Source organism: Ambystoma mexicanum, chromosome 9 (genome assembly GCF_040938575.1).
Source record: "Ambystoma mexicanum isolate Mex_15411 chromosome 9, UKY_AmexF1_1, whole genome shotgun sequence".
Lineage (NCBI taxonomy): Eukaryota > Metazoa > Chordata > Amphibia > Caudata > Ambystomatidae > Ambystoma > Ambystoma mexicanum.
In genome coordinates, this window is record NC_090931.1 from 904,819,726 (window position 1) to 904,841,957 (window position 22,232).

Genomic DNA, 22,232 nt, shown 5'->3' on the forward strand with positions numbered 1-22,232 from the left:
ATTTCGTGATCACTTATCGACCAGGTTGTAAAAATGGCAAGGCAGATGCCGTATCCCGAATAGGGATGGGAGAAGCATATGCGAACCCGGAACCGGTGCCTATAATTTCAGAACAAAGAATTCTTGGCATAACCACTCTACAGACACTAGAGGATATTCAAGTAAAGATCCAACAACTCTTCGATCCAACAGCCCTGCAGGACTGGGTGAAGAAAGGCCCAGACTACTCAGTCATCAATGACCTACCTTATTATCAAGGGCGACTATTTCTACCACACAAGGAACTACAAGAACTAGTCATCTCCAATTATAATGACAACCTGATGGAAGGACACCCAGGTATCGCAAAAACTGAAGCTAAAATTAAGATACAATTCTGGTGGCCCACCTGGCGAAAAGACGTAAAGTCATTTGTAATGTCTTGTGGCATTTGCGCCCAAAACAAAAGTCGGAAGAAAAAACCAGCTGGCCTCTTACAACCTTTGGATATTCCACCTACACCATGGCACACCTTATGGTTAGACTTTATTACAGATCTACCTCCATGTAATTGATTTAACACCATTCTAGTTATTGTGGATCTTTTTTCCAAGATGGCCCACTTTATTCCTCTAAAGGGATTACCTTCTGCTTCAATTCTGGCCAAGGAGTTCCTCGAAAACATTGTTCGAATACACGGATTTCCTTCCGTATTGGTCTCTGACCGAGGTAGCCAATTCATTTCACATTTTTGGAAGAAATGTTGTCAACTGGCGCAAATCGACATGAAGTTATCAACCAGTCACCATCGCCAGACCGATGTTCAGATGGAGAGGACCAACCAGACCCTTGAACAGTACCTACGTTGCATGCTACACGAGACCGAAAGTAATTGGAAAGATATTTTATGGATTTCTGAGTATGCATACAATAACTCTGTACATTCAGGAACCGGACAAAGCCCCTTTTATACCATATATGGACATCACCCTCGAACCTCAGAACTAGTTCGCCTCAGCATTTAGAAATGCCTGCAGTTAGTAATTTGCATTCTACTATTACACAAGCCTTTAAAGAGGCAACAGAACATTTGAAACAAGCAAAAGAGAAATATAAGAAAAATGCTGATCAACATAGAAGTGAAACTCCACAATACCAGATTGGGGATCAAGTTTGGCTGGCTACAAAACACATACCTCTGAAGGGAACTCGGACTTTTAACCCTAGATATTTGGGACCTTACACTATTAAGGCCATTATCAACCCGGTAGCCGTCAAATTGGAATTACCCTCTAATATGCGCATTCATCCTGTCTTTCATGTTTCACTTTTAAAACCAGTTCAACCAGGAACAAGATTAACCAAACCACCGGCCTCATCTTGATAGATGGAGAACCTGAATTCGAGGTAAAAAATATCCTGGACTCCAAGATGGTTAAATCAAACCTTTTTTATTTAATCGATTGGAAGGGCTACGGACCACAAGAAAGGTCATGGGAACCTAGTGACCACGTCCATGCACCTCGGTTGGTTAAAGATTCCATCGGAACTTCCCAGACAAACCAGGGCCCAGGGGAAGAACAAGTTTAGGAGGGGCCTTAGGGGGGAGGGCTGTCATGATGCCTACCCCCAGGCATCCGGACCAAGCCCATCAGCCCCGGGAGCAGGCATCTAGACATTTAGTAAAACCTCAGCAGCCCCGGCTAGGGGCTATCTGGGTTCAGTCCTGGCACCTTAGGCGCCAGGCTCATAGTAGGAATCAGTCGTGGCGCCTAAGGCGCCAGGCTCATAGTCATTACTTACCTCAGGCAGACCATGCTGCAAATGACTCCAACATGAAGCCTGAAAGCGACTATTCTTCTACAGGGACTATTTTGTACTTGGGTATGGTTCTAGGGACTTCTTACCTGGGACTACTTTTGAGGCTATTTAAACCACACCCGACCAGCAACACACGCTTCGCGTTATTCTGCATCCAGCAGCGTAACACTCATCGTGCCTGCAGCCTGCATCCAGTCTTCTGCCACGCCCGCCTCGAATCCGGAGCTCCTAAAACAAAGAGGAAAGAAAGGGACAAGGTTAGAAAACAAACTTATTTCTATTCCACACCTGATTCTGGATCCATCTCGTCTCCGGACCTGTAAAGAACATCAGTTCTGCATGCGCCGCACCTCCAGCTGCAGCGCCGTGCCATACTCACCAGTCTTCACAGCATCCTTCGGGTCAGCGCTGCCTCCATCATTTCTTCGCCGAACTTTGGCACCAAGGAGACAAAAGAAAACCACAAGGCGAGCCGAGGGAACCAACAAATATAATTCTTACCACCATAGACTTACCTGATTTACCACCGGAGGCATCCTTTTGTGACTCTCCATATTTTCACGTGCCGCATCTGTAAAGAGAGACAAAACAACACGTTTTCCTTGTGCAACATTTACCGGACAGCGCCGGGTAATACAGACTCTTACCTGAGCGCCACCAGCTGCCACAAGAGCATCTTTTCACGAGCCAGCTGCAAGACAAGAAAGGAAGGGGGGAACAAGAGTGAACATCGGACATATTGAACTCTATGAACTTAATACTTACTGGTCCTCACCAGGAACCTCAGAGTCAATACTCTCCAGAACTCTCCTGAGCCTTCAAACCAGTGAAGTAACTGGAATCGACGCGCCCCTGCAAATCCACGCAGGATGGAGATCTCTTCTTTCAAGAATATAAGGTGAGATTGCTATGAGGGCATTTTGGAGGTGATTAGTTGGGGAGCACTGTGGGGGTGCCATCACTTGAATCCACAAGTGGCTAAATCAATCTCTCCACTTGCAGGAGAATATTTCTACGGGTTAATCAGACAAGATTAGGAGGGCAGATCCAGTCAGTCATCGCTGCACTACGCATCATGTGGGTGGAGACCGCAGCTGTCTGGGTCCGACCGACGCCCCTGTGGGAGCCAGATCAGCGTAACATCTAGACATTGTCTGGCTGAATGGTGAGCAGTGGGAGAATTAGTGGAAACAGGAAGAGTGGGAAGAAAAGACCTTGGATGCATACCGTATTTACAGAAAAACGGAGTGTGACCCATGGCAGAATGTTTTGAATTGTTATACGTGAACTCCGCAGTTGGAAGTAACGAAACCCAGCTATCTTGGTATTTGTTGCTGTAGCACCGTAAATACTGTTCTAAAGTGGCATTCAGTCATTCTGTCTGACCGTTAGACTCGGGATGAAACCCTGAGGATAGTGCTCTTTCAATACCAACTCGAGAACAGAGGGCTTTCCAGAATTTAGAGATGTATTGACTTCCTCTGTCAGAGATCATCTTGTCTGGAAGGCCGTGTAACCGGAATATGTCCTTAGCAAAGGTTTCTGCCATCTCAGTCGCCGTAGGTAATCCGGGTAACGGGGAAAAATGGGCCAATTTGGTGAAAGAGTCAATCGTCACCATAATGCAGGTACAACCGCTGGAAACTGGCAAGTCGACAATGAAATCAGTCGAAATCAAGCCCCAAGGACGGGTAGGTATTTCACATTGGGTAAGCAGTCCTAACGGTTTACCAGAGGGGTATTTGGCAGTGGCACACACCGGGCATGCTTTAAGATACTCCATAACATCCTTTCTGAGTCCTGGCCAAAAGAATGATCTAACAACTAGATCTGTAGTGTTCTGCACTCCTCTATGTCCTGCAGTGGGTAGATCGTGACACCAACTGATTCGCCACATACCGGAAGGAATGTACAGCTGAGTACCATAAAAAAGCAAGCCACCTCTGTAGGTGTAAGTATTACTGTCCTGTTGTAATAACTGAGGCCTTTCGACAGCTTGAGCGGTGTTGATCTCCTGGAAAAAAGTTGCCGTAATCAACCCCAAGTATCATGTTTCTTTGGAACATGGGTTCCCTAAGAAGGGGTTCTCCTTCGCTGACATTCTCTTTTCTAGATAAGGCATCCGCTACTTTGTTATTCGTGCCGGGTAAGTAGGTGATAAGAAAGTTGTATTGGGCAAAGAAGTATGCCCATCGGGCTTGTCGTGAGTTAACACAGTGCATGTTTTGTAGAACTCGTAAATTCTTATGATCTGTGCGAATGAGAAACTGGTGATGAGCTCCCAAGAGTAGATGTCGCCATTCTTCACAAGCCTGTTTAATAGCAAGTAACTCCTTCTCTAGTACTGAATAATTCAGTTGACTAGCTGACAGCGTTTTTGAGAGGTATGCTACAGGATGTTCCACACCGTCGTGAGTTTGAAGCAGAACCGCTCCTATGGCAGAAGCAGAAGCATCAGTCACGACTATAAACTGCCGTTCTTGGTTAGGGTGTCGAAGAATGGGAGCTGAACAGAACATCTGTTTTAACCAAACAAAGCTGTGTTCTGCTTCTGGCGACCATCTGAAAGGCCCCACACTCTTTTTTAGTAGTCTGGTGATGGGAAGAACAATCTCAGAAAAGTTTTGAATGAATCTCCTGTAGAAGTTCGACAAACCGAGAAATCTTTGGACTTCTTTGATATTGGTGGGTGAAGACCACTCAATGATAGCTGAAACCTTGCCAGAATCCGTAGAGATACCATTCTTTGAGAGAATATATCCTAAATAGGGTACCGAGGATACTGCAAACTTACATTTTTCTGGTTTGACAAGGAGCTGATATTGTTGGAGACGTTCCACTACTTGTAGGACGTGCCGGGTATGATCAGCTACATCGGATGAAAATATCAAGATGTCATCTAGATAGACGATGACTGTAACTGAAAGTAGATCTGAAAACACTCGGTCCATAAACCGCTGAAACACAGCCGGTGCATTAACGAGCCCAAACGGCATGACCCGGTACTCCTATAATCCGAATGGGGTGCGGAAAGCCGTTTTCCATTCATCGCCTTTAGCAATGCGAAATAAGTGATAAGCATTACGAAGATCAAGTTTAGTGAAAATGTTGGCTCCTTGCACTGCTCCTATGATTTCGGTTATCAACGGCATAGGGTAAAGGTCCCGGATGATTACTTTATTAAGACCCCTATAGTCGATGCAGGGACGGAGTTCTGTGGAATATTTTTTTTTTTCTGAAGAATAATGAAGCCCCTGCAGGGGACCTTGAAGGTTGGATGAGACCGTTTTTGCATGTTCTTTTCCAAATAGTCTTTGAGGACCTGTCTTTCCGCTTGAGTAAGAGAAAACATTCGACCGAAGGGAACCAAGGCATTAGGCTCCAGGTCGATCTTGCAATCTTCCGGCCTATGGGCAGGCAAAGTAGCAGGCCTTCTTTCCGTGAAGACTTCTTGGTGGGTGTACAAAACTGAGGTAGAGCATGTATGCCCACAAGATTGCTTGGGATGGTTGCCATGGTATGAGTCTCGTCTTTAGCTGTAACGGGAAGCAATGAAGTTGACAGTACGAGGAGCTAAGACTTAGCTGATTGATAGTCCAATTTATCTGGGGATTATGCTTCCGAAGCCAAGTAATACCGAGGATAATGGGAAAATGGGCAGCTCGTATTATGTCAAACTTGATGGACTCCGAGTGTTGAAAAATGGTGATCATGAGCTCTTCTGTAGTGTGTGTTATGGGTCCCGACGAAAGGGGGGAACCATCCACACCTTCCACCTTCCGGTTATGATTGTGGACTAATCGGTGGAGTCCCACCTTCTCTGCCCACAGTGTGTCCACAAAATTACCCACTGCTCCGCAATCCAGGAGAGCTAAGGATTCCACAGCCTTTGCGGTTAGATTGAGGAGGACAGGGATTATTATAAGCCTGGAGTCTTCTTGAGTGTTGGGAGTCGAGACAGAGAGCGAAACATAGGGACTATGTGAATCACAAAGTGTTCCTCTGAACCTAGTTCCTACTGGTGCCGAGGATACTCGTTTCCCTGCCGCTTAGTTGGAACTTCCGGACAGTCTTTAAGGAGGTGCTGCTCCGAACCACAGTATGCACAGAGTCCCTTTTCCTTTCTTCGTCTTCTTTCTGCTGATGGCAACGGGCCTCTGGTGGCTCCGATCTGCATTGGTTCTTCGTGAGAGTGGGGAGAAGAGGGCAAAGACATGGCAGCTGTCCTGGAGTCCGGAACCTGAGCCGTTGTACGGTGTCTGCGGCATTCCGAGCGCCGTTCTTGTAATCGGTATTCTATTTGTAACACAGATGAGAGTAAATCGGAAAATGTGGGAGGTCTAGTAGACCTAGCGAGCTTGTCTTTGATCTCCTCCTTTAAGCCTCTTCTGAATATGGCATACTGAGCTTGTTCTGGCCAGCCAGCACCGGCGGCCAGTGTCTTGAAATGGGATATATAAGTAAGGACGTCAGCAGCCTCTTGTCGTACATCTAACCTTCGCGGGCTGTAAACGTTCATTCTGGTCGCTCAAAAGTCTGTTTCAACAGTGTCTGAAACCCCGTGAAGTCATGCAAGATAGGGTTAGCACTGGTAACAAGAGGGGTTGCCCATGACAGTGCATTGCCTGTCATATTCGAAATCAAGCAACCAACCTTAGCTTGGTCAGTTGCAAATGAACGGGGTCTAAAAGTGAAGTACACAATGCAAGCTTCCAAGAATTCCTTCACCTTTTTGGGAGATCCATCGAATTTCACAGAAGAGAGAGACATAGCTGGCAATTCCGCCGGGGGGGCTTCCCGTGAGGTAGCCATTTTCTTAAGGATGGCATTTTCAGCTTTAACAGTCTGTAGTTCTTGCGATAAGCCTTTAATGGCTTTCCACAGCTCTTGGATCTGTTCTTCTGCCGACATCTTGTCTAGGCGTTGCAAACTGTCCTGACTAGGACGTTCTCGCCCTCCTTCCTCCCCACTCTCCTCACCTGATGATAGGATATCCAAATCTTCTGGGTCAAAGTTCCTTCAAATGAGGTAATCCTTCTCCTTTTTATGTGGAGGGGCCTGCCGCGAGAGGAAGCCGCAGTGACCGCTAGCTATTACAGCAGTCCTGTGGCCTTGTTCCCGCGGGGAGCCAGGAATAAAAAGGGAAAAAGCTGAACGGCAGAAAAAAAACTTTTTTGACCGTAGTGTTGTTCTGCTCGAAGGAGATCCAGCAATGGAACGAGGTCAAGAGATGGCAGGAGTAACTGGTAGGTGGGAGAAGGCTCCAGGAGCAGACGACCTCTGAGACAGTGACAGGGCTAACCACAGAGAAGGCGTGGAAAGATAAGAAGCCACCGGAGAGGGCGCCGGCAAAGCGGGAGGCAAAGCAGAAAGAGAAGGCAGCGAGGCAAAGGGAATAAGAGAAGGAAAGACGCCAGAAGGGCGTACGAAGAGGAAAGCAGGAGGCAGCTAAAGGATAAGCCGAAAGAGGAAAACAGCGTCTGACCCAAAGGAGAGCGACGCGCTAATCTAAGGGGGTTGCAACGCAACGGTCCTCCGGAAGTAAAAGAATATATACTTCCGGGCGGCCGTCAGGACGCAACAACTAGACCTGCACAGAGTGGAAACTTACCCCGCACTCTTCCGTGACGAAGCCGCCAACGTGGAAGTAAACCCCATCCGGCACGGTGGATAACAGTGTGTTGCTGAACCAGCAACTTTTAGAGCAGAGAACTATACCAGAGAAAGAGGGAACGCCATGTGCAGAACCACAACCCAGAGCAAATGGGGAGAGACGCCAATAGAGCAGCTGAATGTGGGAAATCGCAGCGGCAAACCTGGGGGGCGATAGGCCTACTGCATGGTGGGGAAAATGGAGGTCGAGCAGAGACCCCGGGCTTCAGCAGAGATCTGAGAAGGAGACATCGGAACCAAAAGGAACAAGGAAGCTGCAGAGGCATGTAGCTGTGATTTGCTGACAGGAGCCAAAGGCAAACAAACAGGGTAACGCGTGGCAAAAGTGCAAATCCACTGCACATGTGCTATTAAGTAGGCACGTGAATCGCTGCTTAAACTGCTGATGCTGATCAGCTCCGTTGTTAACATTGCAGCATGTAACTCCTTGGAAGCCATACGCGAGGGAGAGCGCCTAGCAGTCACCACACGGACGTACACTTGATATAGACACTTGATATAGAACACACCCACCACAGGATATGCCCAATTAGGTCTCACCAGGTACCATGCCACCAAAAACATTTTAAGTTTATACACACCTGGACCTCCTTCTCTTTTAATCTATATGCGACAACATTGCAGCATCAGCTACCTTGCTCTCATCCCTCTTATTCTGCTAAATTCTCACCCAACCAACTCCAACCCACTAGTCTTTTACAGGCCCAGAAGTGGCCAGAGGCAAAAGGAATGACAAAGCTTGCACTATGTAAAATCCAATAACATAACTTTTTCCTCCTGTAGGAACAGCACATGCTGGAAGAGCTCGCCAGGCCCCGCACTTGGGGGGGATCGCGCCGGAAGAACTATCATCTGGATCCTATTCAGCAGGCTCCCCCAATCCAAGTGTATCATCCACCACAGCCACCACCGCCAGCTGAGCCTCCCAGGATCATACAGCAGCAGGTGAGTTCATCGCTCTGAGGGTCAGAAACCAAGTGTGTCTGGGAAGCACTGCGATATGGTGATAGTTCCAGTGTGAAGTGATGCTTTGCGTGTTTGTAGTAGCTGCGATGATGACAGATCAAGAGAACTGTGAGACGTCTTCACATTGGTACATCTGCATCATTATGCATTTGAATCAGTGCGCTTACAACATGCTTGTTCATTTTCAGGGAACAAGTAATACAGATGTAAAGAAAGGCAAAGGGTTTACTAAAAATAGAGGGTGAGTGAAAAAAGATGCAAATTCACATTTTCATCAGTTATGTTAATATTTTAGGGAACAAGCAAATCATGTAAAAGAAGGGATATATGATGTCTTCGTAGAAACAATTTTTTGTGTGGTAATTTTGGTTGATCTATTATATAAATGCTGTGTGAGTGGGTGAGAGGAGGGTTCAAGGAGTTGGAGATGGGGGCATGGTGTAGGAAGGGGAGTATGGGGGTGACACTGCATTAAAAGAAAGAAAGTCAATCTACCAAAGTTAGGTCGACCAAAATAAACACAGAAAATGGAATCGTTTTGCTTCTTGAATTCTCAGTCCCAGGGATATAGCACCCAACTCACTTTTTCAGCAACTCCTATTAGCAAGTAGTGCTCCCTCCACACTGCTTAGGTTAATACCGTTGTCCTATATTGGCTCACCCACTGCATGCAGGTCACCTTTCGTAGGCTATTTGGCCATAGCTTAGGCTCACTATTACCAGTAAGAATTTCCCCCCTCCTTGCTTAGGGCATTACTTTGACACATTGTGATGCTGGAAATGCATCGGAGGGACAGGGCCTCCGTATCCTTGTCCTTTATTGCTTTATCATGTGTGTTGTGTCTTGTTTTTCACGCAGGAGTTCAAGTGGGACTCCTGGTGGTGCAGCTCTTCCTCTTTTTGGTTTGGTGAACAGACCCTTCGGATAAGATACCCTTATGGCACCCATGGGTGAGAGTACGTCACTGTACTCCTAGTGTATGTTTTTGGGCACCTGTGTGTGGCCCACAAAGCAGGGTATGGGCTTGTGGCAGCACCATGCTGAATTTGACAGGTGCTGTGAGTATCCTCCATTTTGGGATACCCAGGCCATACCATTGGAATCAGTTGATTCCTGATAGGCGACAAGATGGCCCCTGTGGCCTCTTGCTTTCTATTGCTTGTTAACTTGTTTTTCCCAAAGTCCTGGGAAGCCCTGACTCCGTCCCTTCCCCCTGACTGGCTGTTGAGTGGAAGTTACATATATGGTATTGTGGGGAAGTCCAGGCCAGACAGGCTGCAAACTTCCCAATGACTGTATTTTGTGGGTACGCCCGTGGGGTGGGACCTGGGTGAATGGAGTGTGTGATGAATACGCATTTCATGTTATGGGTGTCTAGTATCTGGTGTGTGGCACAAAGATTGAGACAGCCTTGCCCGAAACTAGAATAAATGCAGTGTGGAGTGCTGAATGGCTGGGTACTTGTCCCAATACACATTCCTTGTTGTGAATGTCTGGAGGGAGGAGAATGGCCTGAATGCAATGTGAGCCTGATTGGCTAACTGCCTGCCTGAATGCCCTTCTGAATGATTGGTTGCCTGAGTGTGATCCAGCAGAGTGAATGAGAGACCAAACAGTATATCTGGGGACCTCTCACTGATGGAAATTTTTCAGAAGCTGAAATTGATACTTGATGCTTAACCTTGAAGCCCACTGGAAGAAGAATTGCTGCTGCTGTCCTTCACCAATCTGAAAGCTGCTGTGCCTTCAAGGAACTGATCCAAGAGAGGACCTGGCTAGGAGACCTCTGCCCAAGATACGAGGGATCATCGTGCACCAGCTGATCTTTGCCAAAGCTCACTCAGACCCTCGAAAGACTGCCAACCGGAGAAAGGGACCGCCGCGGAATCACAAAGCGAAGCGCCCGGACATTGAAGTCCATTATCGTCACAGACCGCCGTCGCCAACCGGAGCCGCAGTGCTTGTTTGCCTAAGACATTTCATTCAAGGACTCCCTTGCTCATCACCATCGACTGCTTTTCGTCCTGGTGGAGAAAGTCAAGCCCGCCGACGACCGAGGAGAATCCGCTGGTGGATTTCCCGCCACCGAAGACCACAGAGACGCCTTGAAAAGGGCTAACCTCAGTATCAAGGCCACCAAGTGCCAGATAGCTCAGGGGAAAGTCACTTATCTTGGTCATGAGGTAGGAGGGGGTCAAATCCAACCTCTCCCCAGTAAGGTACAGGATGTACATGACTGGGAGACTCCCACTACTCAAACCCATGTGAGAGCCCTTTTGGGCCTCGCTGGGTATTACCGTAACTTCATGGTGGACTATGGAACCATGCTAAAGAAAACTGGAGGGAAATCAGGTATATCAGTAGGTTACAAGGGAGCAAACCTGACATATTTTGTGCGTAAACATAACAACAGCTCCTGCACCTGAAATAGGTTTGCACACTCCATTCACTGGATACTTGGAAATCATCACACTGAAAAGGCAGTTCTAGACAGTGACTCATAGAAGTTCATGGAAAATACAACCTGATTTCATTACTGGTACTATTAAAATAGAATTTAATATAAAATATACAAAGTTAAAAAGCCTATAAAGAAAAATGAATATATCAAAAGATTAACAAAGTAACACAATAACAAACTAACAAAGTGACTAGTGCTTCCACAAGAGTGCTATGTGCTACTCACCATATAGCTGATAAAGTGCAAAGTACGCAATTGAACTGTCTCTCTCTCTTAGATACAATATAGACTCAAAGGGCCTCATTACACGGAAGGCGGTAAGGGTTAACGGTCACCGGTAATGGTACCGGTGACCGTTAACCCTTACCGCCTAACTACGAGGTCCCTTTGCGGGTAGGTACTTTAACGCCTGCTGTTTAGCAGGTGTTAAAAACCAACCCGCAAAGGGACCAGGGTGCTAATTACGGTACCGCAATTTGCGGCACCGTAATTAGCGCCTTCCCCATTCCCATAGAGCCCTATGGGGCAAAAATGGGAATGGGGAAGGGCAATGGGGGAAGGGGGAATTACCGCCCCGCCAACCTTGGAATAGGGTTGTAATTCCCCTTTCCACAAAGGCGGTGCCGGTATTTTACCGGCATGGACCAAGGTGCTAATAGTACCTTGGTCCTCCGCCTACCGTGTGATGAGGCCCAAAGTGTACATGTACAAATATATACCCTTTATACAATCTTTAGATACATTTAACCTTTTTAGTAAACAAAAACCACACAAGGTACACAAATGGAGACCTTCATCAAATAAGTAAGTGTCTCTAAACATGGTGTCTTAGTCAAAGCATATCTGAAGTACACCTAGGGAGTATTTTAATCCTCAAAAAGATACTTGACATTAGTGTCTATAATGGAACCATAGCTGCCCCTCTGACAGCTCTGACTTCGCTTAAACAACCAAGGAAGGTTAATTGGACAGAAGACTGTCAGAGGGCCTTTGTTGGCTTGAAAGAATGTCTGTGTAGGGCACCTGTGTTGTGTGCGCCTGATTACAGTAAGCCCTTTATCGTCCAAATGGATGCCTGCGACACTGGAATTGAAGCTGTCATGTCCCAGTTAGATGACAAAGGGAGGGAACATCCTATCATATTCATCAGTAGACAACACAAGGGTAGAGAGCTTAGGTGGGCTACTGTTGAAAATGAATGTTTCTGTATAGTTTGGAGCCTTAGGCGTTTTAGGCCTTACCTTCAAGATCCAAACAGACCATGAGCCCTTAAAGTGGCTTATGCAGATGAAGGGTGAAAACCGGAAACTGCTCAAGTGGTCCATTAGCCTGCAAGGTCTAGACTTCACCATTGAGCATAGACCAGGGAAGAGTCATGATAACGCAGATGGCCTTTCCAGAAGGTATGTTGACCTTCTGGATGAGGGTGTCAATCTCATGGGAGATTAGACACCCTAACCTAAGTCTGGAGCCGGAGGGGGCGACTGTGATGCTGGAAATGCATCGGAGGGACAGGCCCTCCGTATCCTTGTCCTTTATTGCTTTATCATGTGTGTTCTGTCTTGTTTTCCGTGCAGGAGTCAGTGCAGCTCTTCCTCTTTCTGGTTTGGTGAACAGACACTCGGATACCCTTATGGCACCCATGGGTGGGAGTACGACCCTGTACTCCTAGTGTATGTTTTTGGGCACCTGTGTGTGACCCACAGAGCAGGGCATGGGCTGGTGGCAGCTCCATGCTGAATTTGACAGGTGCTTGGAGTATCCTCCATTTTGGGATACCCAGGCCCTGTCATTGGAATCAGTTGATTCCTGATAGGGGACAAGATGGCCCCTGTGGCCTCTTGCTTTCTATTGCCTGTTCCCTTGTTTTTCCCAAAGTCCTGGGAAGCAATGACTCTGTCCCTTCCCCCTGACCGATTGTTGTGTGGAAGTTCCATATATGGTATTGTGGGGAAGTCCAAGCTAGACTGGCTGGAGCCTTCCCAATGACTGTATGTTGTAGGTACGCCTGTGGGGTGGGACCTGGGTGAATGGAGTGTGTGACGAATACGCATTTCAAGCTGAAGTTGATATTTGATGCTTAACCTTGAAAGCCCACTGGAAGAAGAAGAATTGCTGCTGCTTTCCTTAGCCAATCTGAAAGCTGCTGTGCCTTCAAGGAACTGATCCAAGAGAGGATATGGCTAGGAGACCTCTCCCCGAGCTACGAGGGACCATTGCGCACCAGCTGTTCTTTGCCAAAGCTCCCTGGACGTCAGACCCTCGAAAGGCTGCCGACTGGAGAAGGAGACCGCAGCGGAATCACGAAATTAAGCGCCCGGACAATGAAGTCCATTACCGTCGATGACCACTGTCGCCGATCGGAGCCACAGTGCTCCTTTGCCTAAGACATTTGATTCAAGGACTCCCTTGCTCATCACCATTGACTGCTTTCGTCCCGCCGGAGAGAAAGTCAAAGCTGCCGACGACCAAGGAGAATCCGGCAGAGGGTTTCCTGCCACCCGAAGACCACAGAGACGCTGACGACCCGACGCCTTTGCTGGGCCAAAGTTCTTCATCAACTCTTTGCGGCAAAGAACACTCGTCGTCGAGGTGCACGCACGCCTCAGCTTGCAGGACGTTTTCGACCGATCGTCCACGAGCACTGCAAGAACCGAAGCTGCTGCAGCTGCTACCGCAAAGACAGTGTTCACCCTTTTCTTCACCGACTCTCGACGACCTGTTGCTCCTGCCTTAAAGGGGGTCCACTCAAGAAGGGCCCATCGACGACTCATTGAAGAACCCTACGAAACCAGGTACTTTGCGGTCGTAGAACCTGTTAGAAAGGAATCAAGACTATATTAAGCATATCTGTACTGGGCTTGTCAATACGCTTATTTATAGGTTGCCCAGTTGGGGGGATCCTCACACCGAACTGTCTCTAGGTAGACGGGAGACTGTTCTGCCATTGCTTGATTTAACTTGCTTTCTTTCTGTGGTTTATCGTTGATTCATCTTATAATCTGATTCGTATGCCATATGAACTGTTAGCAGTTGATTCATTTCAAAGGAATCGATAGTTAAGAGTAGTACCACGCAGACCTGTATATATTTGCCATTATAGTATTGCCAGAGTACAAAGGGTGTTATTGTAATTGTGTATATAACTTTGCACCTTATTTATATAAAGACTGTGTTTTACTAACATAGTGTGTGGACATTCCTTTGTGGGTGCTTGGGGACTACACTGTGCTTAAGAACCAGCCTGCATCCCCTCCTGAGAGCTAAGCCTTGATTGCTCGCCACGTTTTACCACTTAGAGAATCTTGGCTGGGGTACTCTGTGCTTCGACTCTGCCATATAGAGAGCAGGAGTACAGATACTCCCTTCCAGTCTTTACACACATTCCTACCAGCAATTATTTCTGCCTCCTTGCTTAGGGTTTTTGTCAAGCTGTGGAATTCTCCTACACCAGCCACGGGTCGCCCTTATGGGCCAGAGCTTTCAGCTGTTAACAGGCTTTTGGTTTGCCTGATTGGTCTTTCTGGCTCGCACCAAGATCGGAGCTGTAGTCCTCAGTATACTTAAATCAATCCTTATTCCTTTGGTCCTGGCTTCTGCCAGTGTCTAAAATATACCCTTCAGTAGACTTGAAACAATATTTCTTCCTATGATCCTGGTCTCTGACAGTGTCTTATCTATAGCCTCCAGCAGGCTTGCACTTCCTCTGCTTCTTCCTCATCTAATTTCGGTCAGTGTATGAGATATAGCGCTCAACAAACTTCCAGCATTCCTTATCCATCTGGACTCCTCCTCACCTTTTGCCTCAAGATCTGAAGTCCGGAATATGTCATCCCCTAAAGCCAGCTGCAGGTGTATATAGTACTCTTGATTATCATGACCATACAATAAGATTTCTGATTGGCTTCCTTCTGTTCAGGGTCAGAGACTGGATGAGGCCTGTCTCTAAATGGTGTTGTCAGGTACACTATGTTTGCCCCCTTCAACCACAAGCTGGTATGCATTTTACCCTGAAGAGTAGTCAGAATTAATCATTCCTTTCCCCTGTGGCAGCAAAGGCTTCAAAAACCATAGCCCCTCATTTGAAGTCAGGTGGAAGTGATGGCGCATTGGCTCCATGTAGTAATGCCCAACTAACGCAGCAGGTTCCTCTCGAGTCATGTGACTAATTTGGTTTGGTGAATTGTAGAATGGTGTATGGGAGAGCCTGGGTGAGGCCCTGCCTGCATCGCGCATGGACGATGTGATTCGCCAGAGAAGACAAACATATCCCGAGCGCTGATTAGTCGTGTGCCTGTTCTATGGTCCTGCTAACGCCAGAGAGCCGGTGTTGGGCTCGCCATTATGATTCAGAGGACAAGGGAGGCCTAGAAAGCATGTGCACTTAACCTTTTACCCTACCCAGGTGGCTTGCATCATCCAAATTCCATGCTGCGTCCCCCTTGCAAGCGAGGGAGACAACCTTTTGAGACTTGTGGTGTTCTGCCTTAAGTGGGGTGGGGTTGATGTGGGAATTACATTTTCCCTTTGTACTTCTCTATATTCCTGTATGTGAGGAAACGGTTGCCTGACAGTGTAACGTTGACCTATTTGAGGTCTTACCACATACCAGCCCACACGGCCTTCCCTCTTGCGGCATGCAGTTAAGGAAAAGGCGAACACAGGAGGAGGATTACTGCATACGTCTTTATTTGTCCTCTTACTCTACATAACTGCCCATCCCCTTCCCGCCCCTCCCCTTCTTATTCCCTTTCCACATGACAAGGACACTGCCTTCAGGTGACGTCACACCCTCTCTTTCTTACCAAACTTTTATATTTCAGTTAATTTCTTCTATGAGCTTCTGGGGTCGATTACTGGCTCTCTGAGGCCTCTCCATCAAGTGCACAGATGGATGGTCATGTCTCTCTCTCACAGGTGAGGTGGTCTGCTCTTGACTAGACTGCTCACCATCTCCTTCATAGGATAAATCCCACCCTTGTGGTTCAACGTCTTCAGCTGACAAACTTGGTGTAATGATTCCAGACATCTTCCTGAAGTGTGAAGATTTTCACGTTATCTCTCCCTTTCACCGGAATTACTGTCATTGGTTCTTTGTCAAACGCGGTCCTGTGTTTCCTAGTATGTGGCTGGTGCACTATCATGATGTCTCCTACTTCCAAATCCTTTTCAAAGGCTCTTTTGTTCTCATCCGCTCTCCTTTTCATGGTGTCACATTCTCTCATCTCAGCGTCTCCTTTGTATCTCTCCTCAGTGCTCATGACATGTTGGATTCTTGTGTGTATGTTTCATCCAAACATTACTTCAGAAGGTGCTTTCCCAGTTGTGCTGTCGGCTGTATTGCGATAATCACGCAATAGTTGGTATAAAGCCTTTTCTACTGGTTCTCCTGTCAAGCGTGCAACTTGTACATTTCTCTTAATGTTGCTCATAAAGCATTCTAGAATACCGTTTACCTGTGGCCAGATGGGTGTCATTCGTTTGTGGGTGAAACCCATTTAATTTATTCCGCGAAGATCTTGAAGTCTTGACCTGTAAATGGAGGTCCATTGTTGGATTTCACTATTTGTGGTATTCCATAGAAGGCAAACATCCTGTCTAGCACAGGTATGGTGTGACAGACTGAAGTAGAGGGTACCAGTTGTAAATCAGGGAAGCGGGAATACTCATCTCTTGCCACAAATATATATTCCCACCTTACAGGGGTCCAAAGAAGTCTACTGCAATCTCATCCCAGGCCTTCTCTGGAAGGTCTGTCATGCGTAATGGCTCGGGGCAGGTGATGGGATTGATGACTGCTCACATGGAGCAGTTCTTCTACTTGCGAGTCTAACTTTGGAAACTATACCTTCTGCCGTAGCATCCTTTTCGTGGACATGATGGCCCAATGTCCTTAGTGAGCTAATTCTAGGTTTTCCTTTGCAGGGTTCGAGGGATCACCATCTTGGTCCCTTTCAGAAGGAGTCCTTCTTCAGTTAGGGCTAGCTCTTCCTTTACAGCCACCAGATTATTGATGTCTTGTTGGGTTTCTGGATTTGTGATCTCTCCTGCCTGCCTGGCTTGTTTCCATTGTCCCGACTCTAGGCATCTGAAGATGACTTGTATGGCCTGGTCGTTTTTGCTTTCTTGTGCAATATGAGTTATGTTTATGCCTCTCGGTGTGGCCTCGTACGCAATGTAGTGTATGTATTGGTCCTCTATGGAGGGTGTGAACTGGGGGTTACCGTGAGAGGTAGTCTGCAGGATTGTTGTCCTTCCTTGGATGATGAACGATGTGAAAACTGTAGCCTTGACGTCTTAATGCCCATCGAGCAATTCTGGGGGCATTTTCGATTGAGGGTTTCCATAGATGAAAAGTGATGCTTAGTGGTCTGTGGCCACTGTGAAAGGCTTCCCGTATAGGAAAAGATGAAAATGCTCACATGCCCACACCACAGCCAGGCCCTCTTTTTCTATTTGTGAGTAGGCTTGCTCAGTCTTTGATAAGCTTCTGCTGGCATAGGAGACAATGTGACGCATTGCGTTGCCTTTTGGGTCAATCTGTGTTAAGATGGCACCCAAACCCGCAGGGCTTGCATCGAAGATCAGCTCTGTTCACCTTGCTGTGTTAAAGTATGCCATGTTTTTGGCATCAGCTATCCTTTGACAAATTATTTCAAATGCCTGTTAGCACTCTCCTGTCCACTCGAAAATTGTTTGTTGCTTTGTTAGTGCTCAAAGTGGTTCAGTTACTGATGCAAAGTCCTGAATGTACCAGGTGCAATAACTAGCAAGCCCTAGGAAGGATCGTAGGTCTGATATGTTCGTGTGTGGGTCTGCCTCAGTGAGAGCAGTTACTTTCTCAGGATCTGGGGTCATGCTCTGCGCCGAGAGTAAGTGTCTAAAAAATCAAAGTGTGTTTTCTAAATTCACTCTTCTCTTTGTTTAGTGTGAGGTGAGCTTCTTCCAGGGCCATGCATACTCAAGTGAGGGTGTTATCATGCTGTTCCTGATCCTGTCCAAAAATCAGGATATCGTCACTGTAATTTAAGCAATTTGGAATATGCTTTATGACGTTATGTATTTCAGCCTGAAAGATCTTGGCGGCTGAGGACACACCAAAACTGAGATGTTTGTACCTGTAGAAGCCTAGGTGAATGACAAACGTGGTTATATATCGTGACTCCTTGCTCAGTTCAAGTTGGTGGTATCCTTTGTTAAGGTCCAATTTTGAAAATACTGTCGAACCATTTATCAGGTGTACCATGTCGGTGATGGGGGTTGATGATGTTCCCTCTGTATGGCTTTGTTTTGTCGTTGCATGTCCACACATATTCTGGAGTCCTTTTTTGTCACCTTGGACCATAGGCGATACCCATGGTGTGGGGCCTTATGCCGGCTCTATGATGTCTGTGTCTAGCAGCTTGTATAGTTCCTCCTCCATCTGTCTTTGAATGTTTACAGAAAATCCACTGTAGTGTTGAGCTACCGGCAGTACTAGTGGGTCAATGTGTAGGTCCATCTGCCAGTCCTTGAGTTTGGCCAAACCCTTGAACAGTGATGGGAAGAGTTGTTCTATTTTTGTGGATGGGTCCAGATATTTGTGGGGCTTGAGTCTGTGGGGCACATGTATGGTGCCCATGTCTATTGCGGCTTTGAAGCTTAAAATGCAACCACTGTCCGTTGCAGCTTCAAGGACATGCATGGGTATTTTCTTTGTTTGTGCTTTGTACCTGCACTGCGTCATGAAGTAGCCTTTGCAAGGCAGTGTGATATTTGACCCATACGGGTAGATGTGTACCTCTGCTGGTCAGAGGCGCGACGCACAAGGCAAGTTTTTGTAGACCTCTTCACTTATAACATTTACTGTGGTTCCTGTGTCTACTAAGAATTCAGCCACCATGTTGTTTATCTGCCACCATCTGCCACCTCTTCTCCCTCACACATCTCTGACTGTCTGCCTGCAATTCAGGAGTGGTGCGCTGCCAACGACCTCTGCCTCAATGCCAGTAAGACAGAGATCTTGCTCATCAGCACTCCTGCACCATCCTTTCCTGTCACTCTCTGGCCGGCCTGGCTTGGCCCTCGTCCTACTCCCACCTGTGAGGCTAATAACCTCTGGGTCATCTTCGACTCCATGCTTTCCTTTTCTCCACAGATCTCTGACGTCTCTAAAAAGTCAAACTACCAAATGCACCTCCTCAGGGGTATTCTTCCTTTCTTCTCCTTCCCCCAGAAGCTCACAGTCTCTAGAGCTCTGGTTCTCTCTAGGCTGGACTACTGTAACAGCCTCTTTCTAAATCTGCCTGCCACTAGCCTGTGCCCTTTGCAACTCATCCAAAACAAGACTGCAAGACTAGTCCTTGGTGTCAAGCCCAGTGATCGTATCACTCCAGCCCTGAAATCTCTTAATTGGCTCTCAGCGGCTGGAAGGATTAAGTTCAAGACCCTCTGCATTGTCCACAAGGCCTTCAGGGGCCTGGGTCCACAATACCTTCAACTCTCCCTTCGGAAATACCTTCCTACATGAGCTCTATGCTCCTCCACGTCCAACTCCCTCAGGGTCAGTTGCTTCTCCAAGCAACAAGTTGTTTGCAGATCTCTTTCTTCGGCTGGGGCCTCCCTCTGGAATACCCTCCCTGCCTCTCGGAAACTCAAGGAGAACCATCTTCAGTTCCGGAAGCATCTCATAACCTTTCTCTTTGCTTCTGCCTTATCTCTTTCTCTCCGCTGCTGATCTCTTTCTTTTGCACTGGGCGCCTGGCTACCCTCTGTATTCAGGCTCATACCCATGCCCACCCATCTGCATACCCGCACTTCCTCCTGGAAACCCTGCACTTGGGTATGTATCTGCACCCCTAAAGGCCCCTTACCTGCACCTATCAGACACCCATTGTCTGCGCTTAATTCTTGCCCTTGTCACTTGCTGGCTGCACTACCTGTTGTTGTTTTATCACAGGTTTAGCACTTTCCACTCCTCCCCTGCCCCTTGCACCCCCTTCTCTCTCCCCTTCATTTGCGCATTCTCAATGTCACTGGGCCTAGTAAGATCATTGTTTTGCCCTACCCTGTACCCCTCCCTTGCCTTGTCACGCCCTGAAACACTTGAGCGTGGGCACAATATAAATAAAATATCATATCATATCATATCTAGAGGAGTAAAACTCGGCTCTGTTCTTTTGCTGTTGGATTTCACAGTGCATAGAGGTAGTCTCTCTTTTTTGGCCCCTCTCAAGGGTTTTCCTTTCTCCTTGTATCTTCTTCTGAAGATGCGCTGGATCTGCTGTCTGTTTCTACTAGGTATTGAACGTACCTCTTGGGTCTTCTTCTGGGTCTGGACGTTGTTGATTTGCTCGATCTGAACTCTCCTGATGTCCTTTCTTGTGGTTTCCTTTCTTCTCTGTTGTTTCTTTGCGTTTGTCTCTCTCTGCCCTGTGGTGGTCTTACTCCATTACATTTGCCTCTTGCTTGGCTGTGGTACATGCGGCATACCACTTTGAAATGGTTGTCGCCACTGCACACCAAACATTGTTGTCCGATGGCCGGGCATGTGCCCTCATGGTGGAATTCATATCCACACCTGTAGCAAAATGGTTCACTGTTTCCTTTGCGTGATTGCATCATTTCTAGTTTGTGGATGTTCTCGGTCTTTCCATGGGAGATTTTGATGTCATTTGGACCCTCCACTTGAGACGCCAAGACGCATCTGACCATGCTAGGCGTAGTATTTCTTCTAGGGATCGAGGTTTCTGTAACAACCTCTTCTTGAAGTCGGCACACTCACATCCAGCTATGATCAGTGATTTTAAGGCTTCGTCATTTGAGTAATTGCTAGTCACAATGTTTTAGTTTTATGCGTAGCCGCATGACATATATGTCCATTGATTCACTTTTTATTTGCTTGGTGGTGTGAAAGCTATGTCTTTTGTAGTCTGTGTTGGTGTGTGGTGAAAAAAATAATCAGTGAGAGCTGTCTTGAGATTGGTGTAGGAATCTGTTGTCCCCATTGGGAATTCATCTACGATGTCTCATACGTTGGGCCTATGAATAATGTGAGGAGACTGTGTTTCTTGTCCTCTTCAAGAGGCCTGATGGCTTTTATGTATACCTCGAAATCCCTCACCCACTTTCTCCATCTGGGGCCCAAGCTGCTGGTTTCCGACAGATCGAAGTGTTTGGGTAACTTGTGATGAGACTGTCTAGCAGTCTTGAAGGTAGAGCTGCCACTGGAGTGGTGGGCACTGTCATGTTATTTTCCTCATACATTTCGGTCGATACCTGTAAATGTGTCCTTCAGAAATGTGCAGCGATGAATGTGGGGTGGGCCACATGTTGCTTTCCCCTTCTCTTGACTGTGATTTGGTGGGGGCGACAGTCTATTGTTTTGCTGGCTGACTTCTGCCTGTTGTGTGTTGGGGCCTTTGATATGTGTTGCTGAGAGATCCTTGCAGGGGTCTCATGGGTTGACTGACCTTGTACCACCCATTGCGCGCCTTCAGCCTCATGCTGAGTCCTGGAATTGCTTCTCTGCGACACGCAGGCAGCTATCACAATGGCTGTGTTTCTGTGCCGTGGGAAATGCAGTTTTGTTGGAGCGGGGCATGCTTCCTGGGCCTCGCACATGGCCTCCTGTGGCTGAGCTTAGTTGCGCGGCCACGTGCGCTTTCCCGGTCCTATGCTACGTGCCCAGACCGCCTCCTGGGCCTCCCGGCCCTCCCCCGACACTCGGATGATGAGCGAGTCCTCCCCCACAGCTCTTCCACTGCACTTGCCGGGTTTCGCGCCTTGCAGGGATCAGAGGCAGGGCTAGTGGGCCTGCCGTGCTCACGTGATCCTCCCCCCGCTGCTCTTCCATTGCAATTGCTAGTCTTCATGCCTCGCAGGGACCCAATACGCGTCGGTCGACCTGCTTCATTGTCAGTTTAGTGTTGAGCTATTCAAGCTCTTACCACCCACACAGCCTTCCCTCTTGCGGCATCCAGTTAAGGAAAAGGCAGACACAGGAGGATTGCTGCATACGTCTTTATTCATCCTCTTAGTCCTACATAACTGGCCCTCCCTTTCCCTCCCCTCCCCTTCTCCCATGAACCCTGTGTTCCCTTTCCACTTGACACAGACACTGCCTTCAGGCAATGTCACAGACAGATAAACCTAGTCTCATGAGGCATGATGGTTGGGGAATAGTGGAAGGTTTCTGGTGGGTGAAACATATGTCAGCTCCAGTTATCACTTTTCTTAGCCTGTTGGCATTGCCTGCCCAGAGTGTCCCTCTTGCTCCCGCAGGTGGTCCATACAATGTGACTTTGTCGAGCGATTTTATGTGAACTGACTCAGCTATATTCTTTGAATTAA

At 47.4% G+C, this 22,232-nt stretch overlaps 1 protein-coding gene across 2 annotated transcripts in view; it reads left to right on the plus strand.

The window, feature by feature from the left end:
• The window catches only part of C9H21orf58 (chromosome 9 C21orf58 homolog), a 352,196-nt gene that overhangs the window by 170,923 nt on the left and 159,041 nt on the right, over positions 1-22,232 (plus strand). For both annotated transcript variants that reach the window (XM_069616036.1, XM_069616037.1), the window contains exon 4: positions 8,257-8,418. In XM_069616036.1, coding sequence (XP_069472137.1) covers positions 8,257-8,418 — 162 coding nt within the window. The remainder of the gene's footprint in view (positions 1-8,256; positions 8,419-22,232) is intronic.